This window comes from Solanum stenotomum, unplaced genomic scaffold, assembly GCF_019186545.1.
Source record: "Solanum stenotomum isolate F172 unplaced genomic scaffold, ASM1918654v1 scaffold10210, whole genome shotgun sequence".
Lineage (NCBI taxonomy): Eukaryota > Viridiplantae > Streptophyta > Magnoliopsida > Solanales > Solanaceae > Solanum > Solanum stenotomum.
Window position 1 is genome coordinate 7569 of NW_026020954.1, and position 15329 is coordinate 22897.

At 30.9% G+C, this 15329-nt stretch overlaps 1 protein-coding gene across 1 annotated transcript; it reads right to left on the minus strand.

The window, feature by feature from the left end:
- Window positions 1-6547: 6547 nt before the first annotated feature.
- LOC125849726 (acyl-acyl carrier protein thioesterase ATL3, chloroplastic-like) lies at window positions 6548-11326 on the minus strand. The gene is made up of 5 exons (XM_049529697.1): window positions 10965-11326; window positions 10689-10798; window positions 10502-10611; window positions 10261-10356; window positions 6548-6729 (listed from the first exon to the last, which is right to left on the minus strand). Exons 1-5 carry the CDS (start codon window positions 11138-11140, stop codon window positions 6595-6597), a joined length of 627 nt encoding a protein of 208 aa, XP_049385654.1. The 5' UTR covers window positions 11141-11326; the 3' UTR covers window positions 6548-6594.
- Between the last annotated feature and the right edge of the window lie 4003 nt (window positions 11327-15329).

The window sequence follows — 15329 nt, forward strand, 5'->3', positions numbered from 1 at the left end:
TTTCTTGATTATTATTTTTACACTTGACTATTTTTATAACTTGCATTAGTGGCTTTTGGGTATGTTAGTAATTTAAGATTGTGTCCTCACTTTTATTGACGACTGCTCGAGAAAACTTTGGGTCTATGTCTTGAAGACTAGAGACCAAGTGTTAGGTGTCTTCAAGCAGTTTCAGGCTTCAGTTGAAAGAGAAACTGGAAAGAAACTGAAATGTATTCGTACTGATAATGGTGGTGAATATTGTGGACCATTTGACGAATACTGCAAGTATTAAGGCATTAGACACCAGAAGACTCCTCCGAAGACTCCTCAGCTAAATGGTTTGGCTGAGAGGATGAACAGGACCTTGATGGAAAGAGTTAGATGTTTGCTTTCTAAAGTAAAATTGCCGAGCTCATTTTGGCGTGAGGCTTTATTGACCGCTGTACATGTTATTAATCTATCTCCTGTTGTGCTATGCAAAGTGATGTACCAAATAGTGCTTGGTATGGAAAGGATGTTTCCTATGACCATTTGAGAGTATTTGGTTGCAAAGCTTTTGTACATGTGCCGAAAGATGAGAGGTTAAAGTTAGATGCCAAGACAAGGCAGTGCATCTTCGTTGGATATGGTCTTGATGAATTTGGTTACAGGTTATATGATCCAATTGAGAAGAAACTTGTGAGAAGCCGTGATATTATTTTCATGGAGAATCAAACAATTGAAGATATTGACAAAGCAGAGAAGCTAGAATCTTCAAGTTTTGATGCTATAATTCATCTAGAATAAGTTTCTCGCACAAGTATTCATGATGTTGTTGGGTTTGATGATCACGGTGACGCCAATAATCATGTATCGAATCAACATGTTAATGTTGATAATAACAATGATATTGTTATTGATGATCCTCCTGCTCATAAAGTTGTGGACGAATCAAATATTCCGCTCAGGAGGTCCACAAGGCAACGGGTTCCTTCCTATCGTTATTCACCCAATGAGTATGTATTACTAACTGATGGGGGAGAACCTGAATGTTATGAGGAGGCCATAAAAGATGAGCACAATGATCAATGGATTGAAGCCATGCAAGATGAGATGAAGTCTTTGCATGAGAACCACACTTATGAGTTGGTAAAATTGTCCAAGGGCATGAGAGCTTTGAAGAACAAGTGGGTGTTCAAAATTAAAGTTGAAGAACACAACTTGAAGCCCAAGTACAAAGCTAGATTGGTTGTTAAGGGATTTGGTCAAAGGAAGGGTATTGACTTCGACGAGATATTTTCTCCTGTTGTGAAAATGTCCTCGATTCGTACTGTTCTGGGTTTGGCTGCAAGTCTAAATTTAGAGATTGAGCAGATGGATGTGAAGACGGCTTTCCTTCACGGTGACTTAGAAGAAGATATTTATATGGAACAACCTGAAGGCTTCAAAGTAGAAGGTAAAGAAAATTTTGTGTGCAAACTCAAAAAGAGTCTTTATGGCTTAAAGCAAGCTCCTAGACAGTGGTACAAAAAGTTTTAATCTGTTATGGGGGAGCAAGGCTATAAGAAGACTTCTTCATATCATTGTGTATTTGTACAAAAAATTTCTGACAATGATTTTATCATCCTCTTGTTGTATGTGGATGATATGTTGATTGTGGGCAAGAATACTTCCAAGATTAACGAGTTGAAGAAAGAGTTGTGTAAGTCTTTTGCTATGAAAGACTTGGGTCACGCCAAGCAAATTTTGGGCATGAGAATTACTCGTCTCAGAGATGAAAGGAAGATTCATTTGTCACAGAAGAAGTACATTGAACGTGTACTAGAGCGCTTCAATATGAAAAATGCTAAGCCTGTTAGTACACCTCTTGTTGGTCATATGAAGTTAAGCAAGAAGATGTGTCCTACAGTTAGGGAAGAAAAAGAGAGCATGGACAAAGTTCCATATTCCTCCGTCGTCGGAAGTCTAATGTATGTAATGGTATGCACTAGACCTGATATTGCTCACGCAGTTGGTGTTGTTAGCAGATTTCTCGACAATCCGGGAAAAAAGCATTGGGAAGCTGTGAAGTGGATACTCAGGTATCTTAGAGGAAGCTCAGATGAATGCTTGTGTTTTGGAGCATCAGATCCAATCTTGAAGGGCTATACAGATGCTGATATAGCAGGTAACCTTGATAACAGAAAATCCACTACTGGATATTTGTTTACTTTTTCAGGGGGAGATATATCATGGCAGTCAAAGTTGCAGAAGTGTGTTGCACTATCTACAACTGAAGCTGAGTATATTGCGGCTACTGAAGCCGGCAAGGAGATGATATGGCTCAAGCGATTTCTTCAAGAGCTTGGTTTGCATCAGATAGAGTATATTGTCTATTGTGACAGCCAGAGTGCAATAGACTTGAGCAAGAACTCCATGTACCATGCAAGAACAAAACACATCGACGTCAAATATCATTGGATTCGTGAGAAAGTGGAGAGTGAATCATTTCACATAAAAAAGATCCACACAAGTGAAAATCCTGCAGATATGCTGACCAAGACGATACCGAAAGACAAGTTCAAGTTATGCAAAGAACTTGAGGGTATGAGCTCTCTCTAAAGAAAATGAAGATACCTTTTTCCAGTGAATGGGACTGGAGGGGGAGATTTGTGGGGTTCCAGCCCCATTTTTGTTAAAGTCTTAAGTTGGTACAACTACATACCAACTAATTCTTATCAAGATAACTACATAGTTGCAAAGTTTGAAACTTTGGTATTTTCATGATGTCATTGGTGACATAATTAGGAGTAGACTTCTCTTATAAATAGAGAGCCCTTTGCTCATTTGTAAAACACACCAAGTTAGAGAGAAAAAACCATTTTGAGAGCAAAGTGAGGTATTCCATAGACTTTACAAGAAAAATAGTCTGTGACAAAAAATAGAGTGTGAGTGATATTTTAGTAAGGTGAAAATCAAAAGAGTATTATTCCTTTTGAGTGTGTAGTAGTCACTTTGAGTATTGTATTCGTGACTACAGTGTAAAATTCCTTACTATAGTAATATCAGTTGCTTATCTTGGTCCGTGGTTTTCCCCTTATTTAGAAGGGTTTCCACGTAAAATTCTTTGTGCCATTATTTTCCCTTCTTATTTCCATTACTTTTACATATATATTTTTGTGCTTGTCCGCGTTTTCCCAACAGATATCATGATGACAAGATAGGAAATGGGTAAGGTGTTGTTAAAGAATGAAATTCTTGATCCATTATAACAAAAAAAAAATAGAATTTAGCGATGGACAAATTTCATAGTTAAGTGGCAAAAATTTTGTTGATCCTATTCGGTGATGAATTAGCGATAGATTTTCGTTAGCTACGAACAAAATAACAACAAATGAGTGATGATCAGGGATATCATAAAGACAAGATAGGAAATGGGTAAGGTGTTGTTAAAGAATGAAATTCTTGATCCATTATAACAAAAAAAAAATAGAATTTAGCGATGGACAAATTTCATAGTTAAGTGGCAAAATTTTTGTTGATCCTATTCGGTGATGAATTAGCGATAGATTTTCGTTAGCTACGAACAAAATAACAACAAATGAGTGATGATCAGGGATATCATAAAGACAAGATAGGAAATGGGTAAGGTGTTGTTAAAGAATGAAATTCTTGATCCATTATAACAAAAAAAAAATAGAATTTAGCGATGGACAAATTTCATAGTTAAGTGGCAAAATTTTTGTTGATCCTATTCGGTGATGAATTAGCGATAGATTTTCGTTAGCTACGAACAAAATAACAACAAATGAGTGATGACCTTTATAGTTAATTTCAATTTTTTACTGGTGATCGTCAAGTTCGACCCATTTCCAAGCACTCAAAATGAAACAAAGTAATCGGTACAAAGTTTTTAGGTACTATATACAACATTGTAATCGGTAACAAAGTTTTTGTATTACATTGTGATTACACGACAACTTTTTGAACAGGTTTTGATAATGCCAAAGTAATTCAGACAAAGTGAATCAGGTTCACAATTCAGTAGCAGAACTAACGCGAGAATTGAGAAATCGAACAAAGTGAACCAGGTTCACAATCCACTAGCAGAACCAATGCGAGAACAAAGAAACCTTATCAAAAGACAAAGACTCCTAAATAAGGAAAAAAAGTGCAGAAGAAATTTTAAAAGACAAAGACAATCCTACATAAAGAAAAGAAGTGCAGAAGACTCCTTATAAGACAAAGACTCTTAAATAAGGGAAACAAGTGCACAAGACTCCTTATAAGGAACGGAAAACTTTTTGAGGAAAAAGAATTACTTACCTTGTAGGATTAACTAGGGTCTAATCCACCCTTATAAAAGGATCATTAAAGAGGAGACACACAGTTTTTTGCACAATCATAAATCGAGAATATTTTGCAGCAAGAGCTTGTGCGGCTGAAAAGAGCAAGATGGCAGAAGAAAAAAGAACTAGAGTTAGGTTTTCTTTCTAAAGCTTAGTTTGCATGGTCTCATCTTAGAATTGTTGTTTAGGGATAATTGTTCCAAGTGTGAAAGAGAATTTGTGAGAATTGTAACACAAAGTGGATTTGACCTCTTGGAAAGTAGAGAAAACGGTTATAGTTAATCATTAGAAAGAATTGTAACAAGAAGTATGTTTGACTTCTCGGAGAGAAGAGTGCACAACTATAGTTAGTTAGTATGAGTAACAAGAAGTGGGTTTGGCTTCTTGGAGGGTAGATTATACAATTATTATTAATCATGGAACAGTTTGAGTAAACTGTTGAGGTGAGTCACTAGAATTAGTCCCTTTGATTATAGAGTAGTAATCTAAAGTTGCTCTTTGAAGTTCGTGAAGTTTGGTGAAATCCTATGAGGTGTAGGTCGTGGTTTTTCTTCCCTTGAGCAAGGAGGTTTTCCACAATAAAAATATGTTCCATTTTGTTACTATTTCTTTCTAGTCAGTGTTATCAAAGACACGCTTAAGCCCTGAAGCGAGGCTCAAAACGTGTTGAGCATTTTGCCTCGCTTTAGGTGGGCTCTAATGTCGTCATCAAGGTTCTCAGACAAATGTTTCCTTGCCAAGTAGCCTCTTATGAAGAAGTGACACTAAATAATTGATATTTCACTTTATCATAAAAAAAATCAATTTCTTTGGTGATATCTTTGTCATTCATGTTTATAATTAATTAGTGTTGAACTAAATATATATATTTGTATTCTTTTCTCTCTTTTCACCTTTTTTCATTAAAGTCCACGCTTTATTTACCCCACAGACCTTAGAGCTTTTTTGCACTTTTCGGCTTTGATAACACTGGTTTTAGTAATCCAACAAGAACCTGGTTATTGTTTAGGTGGTTTAGTTTTCTACACATTGTTCATCTTCAAGTCATTCTTTAGCCTGAAGTAGAATCAGTGAACTCTTTACATGCTTAGCATGTTTAATGCTGTGAATATTTATAAAATACTTTCTTTTATTGATCGAAAAATCAATTTTGCATTTCCATGTCATCATGGAGTTAGAATGGAAGATGAAGACTTTGATTGTATTAGACTGGTTCGGTCTGACTCTTCCACTTTGCTGCAGCTCTCTGTCCTGAAGTCTGGACCATCGCCTTTAATTCTTCGTCTTGCTATTGTGTACATCTCTTTAAAGAGAGTCGATTTATAATCTCTTCACTTTGTTTGGGATTAACGTGTAGTTGATTGATTGATCTATTTACTTGTCTAGTGTGATACCGATACTCGATGGGAAATGGAACTTAGATCACGATGTGAACTTACTTATGAGTGGAATTTCGTTGATAAAGTTTGTGGGCAGTTATACTAGTTTGCCACATGTTCATGGATCTAATGAGACCAATCATGTTGCGACTGTTACTTTCCACCTGGCGATAACTGAACTGCTGGAGGACATTGCCCAGCTGGAAGATAAAAACACTATTGTGGTGACTCTAGCTCCAAAGAAAGGTGGAGACATGTATGTCCATTGGAGGTGTGCAGTGCTCTTTAACTTGGTCTCAACTAATATTTATGTCTCTATCTTTAGATGTGCACAACTAGACACTTAAAACTTGTATAAAATTGAACAAATATACACATTCGTCCTATGTGGCGTCCTACTGGGCAATTTTGTGTCCTATGTGGTGTCCTACGTGTATTATGACACGTAGGACACGTGTATCTACTCGTTTAGTTTTATACAAGGTTAAGTATCTACTTGTGCACACCCAAAGTTAAAGATCATAGTTACCGGCTGAAATCATGTTAAGGATCATGTTTATGTATGATGCGTTTTATAAACTTTAAACTTCCCTTGAAAAAGAACAAAGAGTTAGAATGATTTGTTAGACAAAAAAAAGGTATAATTCTTGAACTTTTAACATTAAAATCTGGAAGAGTTAAATTGGAAATTGACTGGAACTTCACAACAAAAATTGGGCCAAATTGTGACGGTCCTCTGTTTACAATCAAATAGAGTAACAATACAAATTTAATAGTATAACACAAATAATTAAATAGTGAGCAATTGATAATCAAAGTAAATTTGTTATTACTCTCACAAGTAAAGAAATTAAAAGTGCACATTTCAATTTATTGAAGATCAAATGTAGTTAAGATATTACAAGCACTAATTCCACAAGTAGGGTCTAGAGACGGTGTTGTGTACCGCAACTCTTCTGGTGAAGGAACTGAACAAATTTTGAACTGAACTCTGACGGAATTCGGATAGGACGGTAACTTCTATTAAGCCACACTGATATTCCTCTTGCCTCCAATATAGGCTGTGAAAATTTTAAGAAAATACAGTAAGATTTGACAAGTATAAAGTGACTCTTTGTAATCTATATATATATATTGTCCCAGCATTTGTATTTATATTTTGTCATTTTTTTTACCTTTTTCTCTATTATCATCTTAATATATTGATTAAATTAAATAAATACCCTCTATTGATCATTTCCCTTTAAATTCTTCCATTAATTCCTTTATTATTTTATGTATATGTACGTTACAGTATACCGCAAATGAAGAGGCAACAATATGTGAAGCTCATTTTATGGTTGCAAATATTTTATTCTTCCCCTAAATTTCATCCATTAATTTAGTTATTATTACAATTTACATGTATGAATGTCATATTTAGTCCTATCGAAAAGGCAAAAGACCCAAGAAGCTGTTGTTATTCCTGAAAATAAGTAGTAGTACATTTTCTTATCTTATTCCTTCTCTAATGAAATTGTTTTCTTAATTTTTTTTTTATCTATTGTCACATATTTATTTATATAATCTATCTATATATATAATAAAGCTAGATATAAACAAGGTGATGTGACACCTCTCAATGGCCTAGAAACCTATTTATCTTTTTTCTCCTTTTTTGAGTTTTTTCATTCATTTTTTTCCATTAATCAATTTATTAAATAAGTAAAAAATTCAATCATATTCATTACATATAATTATATCATATGAAAGTTACAAAAAAACCTCCACCTATTTGAATTCTCTAATTAAATAACATGTCTCCTCAACTTCCTTCTACTTAACTTTTATGATTTAAATAATCTATAAATAACAATCCTCTATGGTGTTGTTGCATGTTCATTTCTATTTTCTCCAACTTCATATTGTTAGTATTTTTTTTTTCCAGCTTTTATGAAGATTATAGATATATTTTTTAGAATTTCTTCTTGTGTTACAATAGCCAAACAAAAATTTATCAAGATGAAGAAGAAAGTTTGAAGGCGGTGTAAGATTCGTCAAAGGAGATGATCTAAAAATAATTTGCTACAAGTCATCAAAAAGAAGAAGAAAGTTCAATGGTGGTGGAAGATTCATCAAGAGTTGGCCAGATTAAAATTTAAAAAAGTAGAAGTTTCAATAATATACAAATATATAGATGTACTTATTGTTGCTTACATAATTTTTCAATTAATTATTTATCCATCAAGATGTGTACCCTTCAAGAACAAGATTATATTACAAAGCACATTTTTTGTATCAAGGTCAACATGATCTTCAACTGATTATTTTGTTGCTTAAATAATTATTTTTTTTATATTTTCATTATATAAATTTTGTCTTTTGCATATACAATCCATATTCTCTATTGATATATATTATGTATATAACATGTTAATATGACATAATTTTCCGATCAAGATTCCATCATCTTTTGTTTAGCTTTATCCGCTTCTTTTCAATCTAATTTAGATGATATAACACATTTCTTTCTTTTGTGGAATTCGAATTGACTAAAAAGGAGATGAGATCCCCTCCATTAAATTTTTGTTTCGTATTTATTAACGCTTGTGTAAAATTAGCCTTTATATATGATTGTTGGATTCCATTTTCCCAAAACATTTAATTCTTCTAATTTAATGAATTTTTTCAGAATGAACCAAGTTTGTTCTGCAAATATCCAATTACAATGAACATATTTTCTTAAGTTAAGAAATACTAAAAGTATAAAAATAATTATACATAGAGAAAATTGATATTTGTTTAAGTTATTATGAAACTAAAAAAATCAGTTTACTCTCTTCATTAATTAATTTGTTTGATAAATAAAAAAATTTATAAAATTTATTACATATAATTACAACTCATAAATTACAAAAACCTCCATTTATTCACATTTACTACTTAAATGACATATATCCTCAACTCCTTTCTATGATTCTCTTCATTACCTCTACATTTAGTTTTTCCAAAATATGATGGCTTTAAATTTTAGTCTATCATTTGCACATTAGCTATTCAAGGTTTACATGTAGAACATTTTCACGGATGCATATGTTTTTCCTTTATTTGTGGTTGTAAGCTTTTGGTAACAAGACATACTCTAACTTTGATCCATCTCATGACTTACAAAAATCTTTATCTATTTATATTTTTTACTAAAATTACATGTCTCCTCAATTCCTTTTTACCTAATTCTTTCTCTTTTTTTAAGACTTCTCATTTTTCTTTTATTTACATCATATATTAAAATTGCTCAAAATTAAGTCATTTATCTATTACATAAACGAACGTTCTAAATAACTTTAAAAATAAATGATGTATCTTCCTGATGACGTTATGCACATATTTTTGTATTCAAAAAGTCATTTCTTTTATAATTACTTAACATGTAAATGAGGGGGAAAATGGAAGAATTGTTCAACATATCTCTTAAACTTTGAACAATTCACTTATTTTGAACTATAAAAAGGGCTCAATAATTCACTTATTTTGAAATAGAGGGAGTATATATTATTTATTAAAACTCAACATTTTTAAAGTTTGTACTAAAATAATGAAATATATTTTTCTATTTTCTAACTTTTTAGTAATTAAATAAAACGACCACAACGAAACATACAAAATCCATACTAAAATGAAATGAAGTACTATTTTAGTGAAATATATTGAAATATAAATATAAACTTTTTTTATTTTTGTGAAGACGAAAAAAAAATTATAAATAATTTCAATATGATATAAAAATAGACACTAGCAAAAACTCTTATATACTAAGAGTCCTATTTATTCTTTTTCTCTTTTTTTTGGTTTTTTTGCCATAATTTAAAATTTGATTTTCTCTAAATAATTACATATTTAGTGAGTTTTGTAACTCCTCAAGAGTTAAAATATTCATTATTTATTATTTGTATAATTATTCTTTGATAATTAAAACATATAAAAATAACGATATAATTTTGTTTCGAGTTGTTTGTTGAAACATTACTATTAATTGCTTTTCAATTTTATCATTACGATTTTATATATTTATCTTTCATTTTATTAGAAAATAGTTAGTTGTTCTTTCCTTTGTATTACTATTGACATGTTTTTTTTTTTGTTAATTTTCATATTTTAACTTGCACAATTATTTTTAAAAAATAAGACTTTTTAAAAAAGATTACATACAAGTATGATTTTTTTAACAAAAATCATATTGAGGAATGATATTATAAAAGGTCTAAGTTCAGTAGTTCCTCATTTAAATAAGCATCCATTCTTTTAAAATATGAGGAGGACAAATTATTTATGTTTTATTTGATGATCAACGGCAAATAGAAAATTAAGTTAGTATTTTTTTTTCAAAATAAAAGACATGTTCTTTTCACCCCAACAAAATAATAAGAAAACTATATCTTAAAAATTGAAATAATTATGATAAACATTTTAAAATTTTGACCTAAGTATTGATCATATTTCTTCTTTTTTAGTATGTGCTAATTTATAAGAAATTTTTTATCTTAAAAATAGTTGTTATGATCGTGCGAAGCGCGAACATGTTAACTAGTTGAATGATAATAGAGGTAACTAACCTCTTGATCTGGAAGCTTGAAGATGAAATGCTCGAAAAACAATCGAGCTGCTGTAGAGCGGGATATTCGCACCTTCACCACGAATCTATCTCCACTCTAAACAAAACAATGTTATATCAGGTTGCCCGTGTTTTTATAGTTGGATCTCCAAATTCGACTTGAAGTAGTATGGTAAAAACTATATACAATTGACAAAACTAACAAATACATGAACCAATTAACAGGATGAAATTCGACATACCCTTAGAGGTGCTAGATACTTAAGTGAAAGCTCTGTTGTTGCTAATGCATCACCATTGCGACATACTTCATCAACACTTACACCAATCTTTTCAAGAAACTCATGACGACCTGTTTCATTTATTGAAAAATAAGTGTTCAAATATTGTCATATGTGTACGATCGATTATCGAAACAGTAAACCTTACAATGTTGACAATAACTTGCATAAGTAGCATTGTTTACAACACCAAACTGATCCAATTCATAGTCCCTGACTTTGAGTTCAACTTCATGTTGATAGAGCTGATCACTCATTCTGCAAAGTTCACAGATAAATGTAAACTCATACCAATAGGAAAAAAAAAATGAAATTATAAGAGGTTTTTGTTCTTTTTTTAATATTGTGTTACGTTGTTTTATTTGTTGGTACATATTTTAAAAGGTAACGAAAAATTCTGTGTACTGCCACTGAACATACATACCCTTGGGTAACTTTGAGATCGAATGCATTATGAGCTTCAAAACTCCTCGATTTATGTGACGATAACTGTAAATTTGGGAGCGGGAGTTGCCGGTGAGGGATGAACGGAAATGTAGACGGTGGTTGCCGATGATTCAGCAACAGTGGGTTGGGTGCAATGCAGACGGAATGAGACATTTGACGAAAAATTTCAGAGGTAGAAGAGAAGGAAATTGCAAATATTGGGAAATCTGTTGTCTAAGTATACGTTAGATTTTAGGCGTTAATATTTATACTCAAAAGTCTTATTTGGGTAATAATAATGCTACCTACTTGCTAGGACAGGTGCCAAATAAATGATCTTAAATGAATGATTAAGCCCCATCATCCTCGTTTCTTTTCCCTCATCTTTGCAGGTCAAGAAATACAAATTATAAATGGTTCTCCTAATTTGTTCAACAAATCTCTAACTTAACTCAAGAAATATCTTAATTGTTAAAGGTAATTTCGATTATTTAGTGATATTTATGTTGATTTTGTTTTTAAAACCATCGATTATCTTGTATTTCGGACTTTCCATCAAATTTTTCGATTTTTATGTGAGTTTGGTTAGATAATCATCAAATATTTATGTGTTTCAGATTTTTAGTCTTTTAAATAATTTTTTTCGATTTTCTTGTGATTTTGTTTTAATATTTCAGATTTAGTATAATGTGAGTTTGGTTAGATAATCATCAAATATTTATGTATTTAAGATTTTTAGTCTTTTAAATATTTTTTTTCATTTTTCTTGTGATTTTGTTTTAGGGCTCGGGCGGTTACCCTATCGGGTTCCAGATCTCCGCTACCGTCGCTCTATGGATGGTTCCGAAAAGACTCTTCTTGAATCCATGGAACTTGATGAATCAATTGTCGATCGGATAGAAGTTCTTAATTGTCCATTCATTCTCAATTCTAAATAACCAAAATACAGTTTATTTATGTATTCATTATTTATGTTTTCATCCTAATTGCATATGTAAAACAAAGTTTTTATCTTATTTTGGTTATTTTGAATTTACAATATCACTTTGTACACCAAATAGTTTGTATTTAGATTTGATTTTGTATTTGTCCTAATGGTATACCATCAAGTTTTGTATTTATATTTCATTTCGTATTCATTCTCAATTCTAAATAATCAAATACAGTTTATTTATTTTATATAGGTATTCATCCTAATTGCATCAATAAAAAAAAAATGTATTTTATTTTGCTCATTTTGTATTTTCAATATCACTTTGTATACCAGATAATTTGTATTTAGATTTAATTTGTATTCATTTTCAATTCTAAATAACCAAAATACAATTTATTTATGTATTCATACTATTTGCATTAGTAAATAGATTTGTATTTTATTTGGCTCATTTTGTATTTTTAATATCACTCACAATTTATATTTCAATTACATTTTAAAATAATGACACACAAAATCATATTTAAAGAAGTCCATCCGAATACATTTCCGATAAAATCATATTTAAAAAAATTCAAACAAGTAAGGATAAAAAACTAAAGAAAATATTTTTACCTTTTTTGAAATATTTTTACTCCCATGATTCTCTCCCTTCTGTTATTAAAAATTGGCATAATACATATATTGGACCTTAAACTTGGCTTCAAATTTTAACTTTGACCTCCAACTTTCAAAGTGCACAAATAGACACTTTAACTATCCAACCTTTTAATAAATAAACACGTGTATCTTACCTGGCAAAACGCGTGATGTGCACGTATTTTGCGCGAGTAGGAGTAATTTTTGAGGCACACAACAGTAAAAAAAAATGCTGAAATGACAACTCTACCCTTAATTAATTTTATTTTTTTTTAGTTCTAAAATGGACGTGTAAAGTGTTTAATTAGCTGGCAGCCATTGAGTGGCTCACTAATACACGTGGAAGCGTTTGCATTTCACGCTCTTTGCTCCAAAAATTGCGTGTTTATTTATTAAAAGGTTGGATAGTTAAAGTGCTTGTTTGTGCACTATGAAAGTTGGAGGTCAAAGTTGAAATTTGAAGCCAAGTTTAGGGTCCAATATATGTATTATGCCTTAAAAAATTGTATTCTTTCAAATTAAATAAATACAGTCAGCATCATAACAAATCAAAATATTGACATTTTCAATAAATATTGAAAGTGTTGACAAGGAGTCCTATTAGATGCTAAAATATTGTTGTTTTGAAAATTTTCCCTTAAGATTTAGACATCGAAACAAATCATTTTAATGATGAGATTTGAATGATTATAATTAAGATTTTCATTAATGGCAAGGCGTAAGACACACGAATAAATAAATGAGACAATATTTAATTTTGTTCAAAGTTTATTTGAATTAAAATAGATTAAATAATGAATCGTAACTCAATCTATTTAACTTGACTCAAATTTTCTAACCCAATTAAAATTTAACTGCATATTTAGTAGAAACAACAACACGCACGATCAATCTACGAACATCAAGGTGAAGAGATGTCCTTTTTTGCTTGTCTTGATTCATCATAGCAGAGAATGAAATACAAATAACATGTTTGTGGATTGTTCTACGAAAGAGATGTTTATTACAACAGCTATTAATTTCAATTTTATTAGCAAACGAATCCAATTTTATTCCAATTGTATACTTTGTTAATTGTGTGTAGGTAAAGTATTGAGTATTCATTTGATAAATAGTTAAGTACATTTAAATTTAGGCATAATATATAAACATGATCCTTAATTTGACGTTAGTTGGTAACTATGACCTTTAACTTTGGGTGTGCACAAATACGTACTTAAACTTGTATAAAATTGAACAAAAGAACACGTTCGTCCTAATATTCTAGCATATTTAAAACCACAAATCCTTCTAATATTTTGAACTTTAGTTTTGAATTAAACTAGGCGATATAAATAGACTGACATCTCTCAACCACCTTTGGTTCTTGCTATCCTATTCAAGACCAGAACCAACAAATAGTCAAAAATGGTGTTCTGGATTTTAGCACACTACACTAGTACCCTAAAGCTTAGTCCTTATGGAAGTTCATTGCATAAAGAGCAAAAGTATATTAAATCAGAATATTAGGCATGTGTAGCTTTCCAATTTCAACCATACTGTTTTTTGCACCCAAACATTAAATCAACTTACACAACAATAACATATCAAGTATAATAATATTATAAGTGGGGTCTGGAACCTTATATCTACCGCTATAGGGTAAAGGCTGTTTCCGATAGACATTCAGCTCAAAAAAATCATTTTCCATAACATGATTTTGAAAAAAAAATGTTACCAGTCCACTAACTTACAACAACATATCAAGTATAATCCCATTAGTGGAGTCTGAAATCTTATACCTACCTTTATAAGGTAGAGAGGTGATTTCCGATAGACATTCAACAACCTTATCGCTACCTTTATAGGGTAAAGGTTGTTTTCGATAAACATTCACCTCAACACAATAACTTTCCATAACATGATTTGAAAAAAATGTTACAAGTTCACTGACTTACAACAACAAATCCGGTAAAATCTCATAAATGGAGTCTGGAACCTTATCCCTACCTTTATGAGGTAGAGAGGTTGTTTCTGATAGACATTCGGCTCAAGAAAATCATTTTTGGAAGAAACGTTTTGAGTCCACTAACTTATTGTTTTGCCGTAATTTTCCTAACCTTTAGAAAAATCACCTTTTTTGAAATGTTCTAAGTATAAAACAATTTGGAAAAATACTTAGAAAAAGAGTCGCCACTTAATTTTTTAAAGAAATTAAGAGAACTTATAATTTTCAAAGATTTAAACAGAAAAAAAAAATCATTTGAAAATACCAAAGAGGGTTCGGGGTTCAATTTACAATTCGAAAAGGGTTTAAGCATTCGAAGTATCCGCTAACATGCAGTCGACCTGCGACTTGACTAAAATATTTTTTGACTAATTCTTTGGGAAATGATTTAACATCAAAAAAAAAAAAAAAATTACAATATTTGATTAACTTTGAGAAAATAATTAAATAAATAAAACATTTTATTTTTATTTTATTTTAGAAAGGAACCTAAAAATGAAACATTTGGATTAAAATGCTAGTGAATAGAATATTAATAAAACTAGATTAATTAGAATTCATTTGAATCATTTTTTGTTTAATCAAAATATGAAAACTATTTTAAACTAATAAAAAAAAATTCGACTAAAGATTATAAATGAAAATACAATAGTTGATAAAATGAGATTTGTTAGAAACAAAACAACACAGAGAAATAGTTCGTCTTTTGGGGAATTCAACTAAGTTAATTTAATTATAAAGTTAGAGTTAAACAACAAACAATAAATAATCACAATTAAATAATTAAAGAGTAAGGGAGAAAT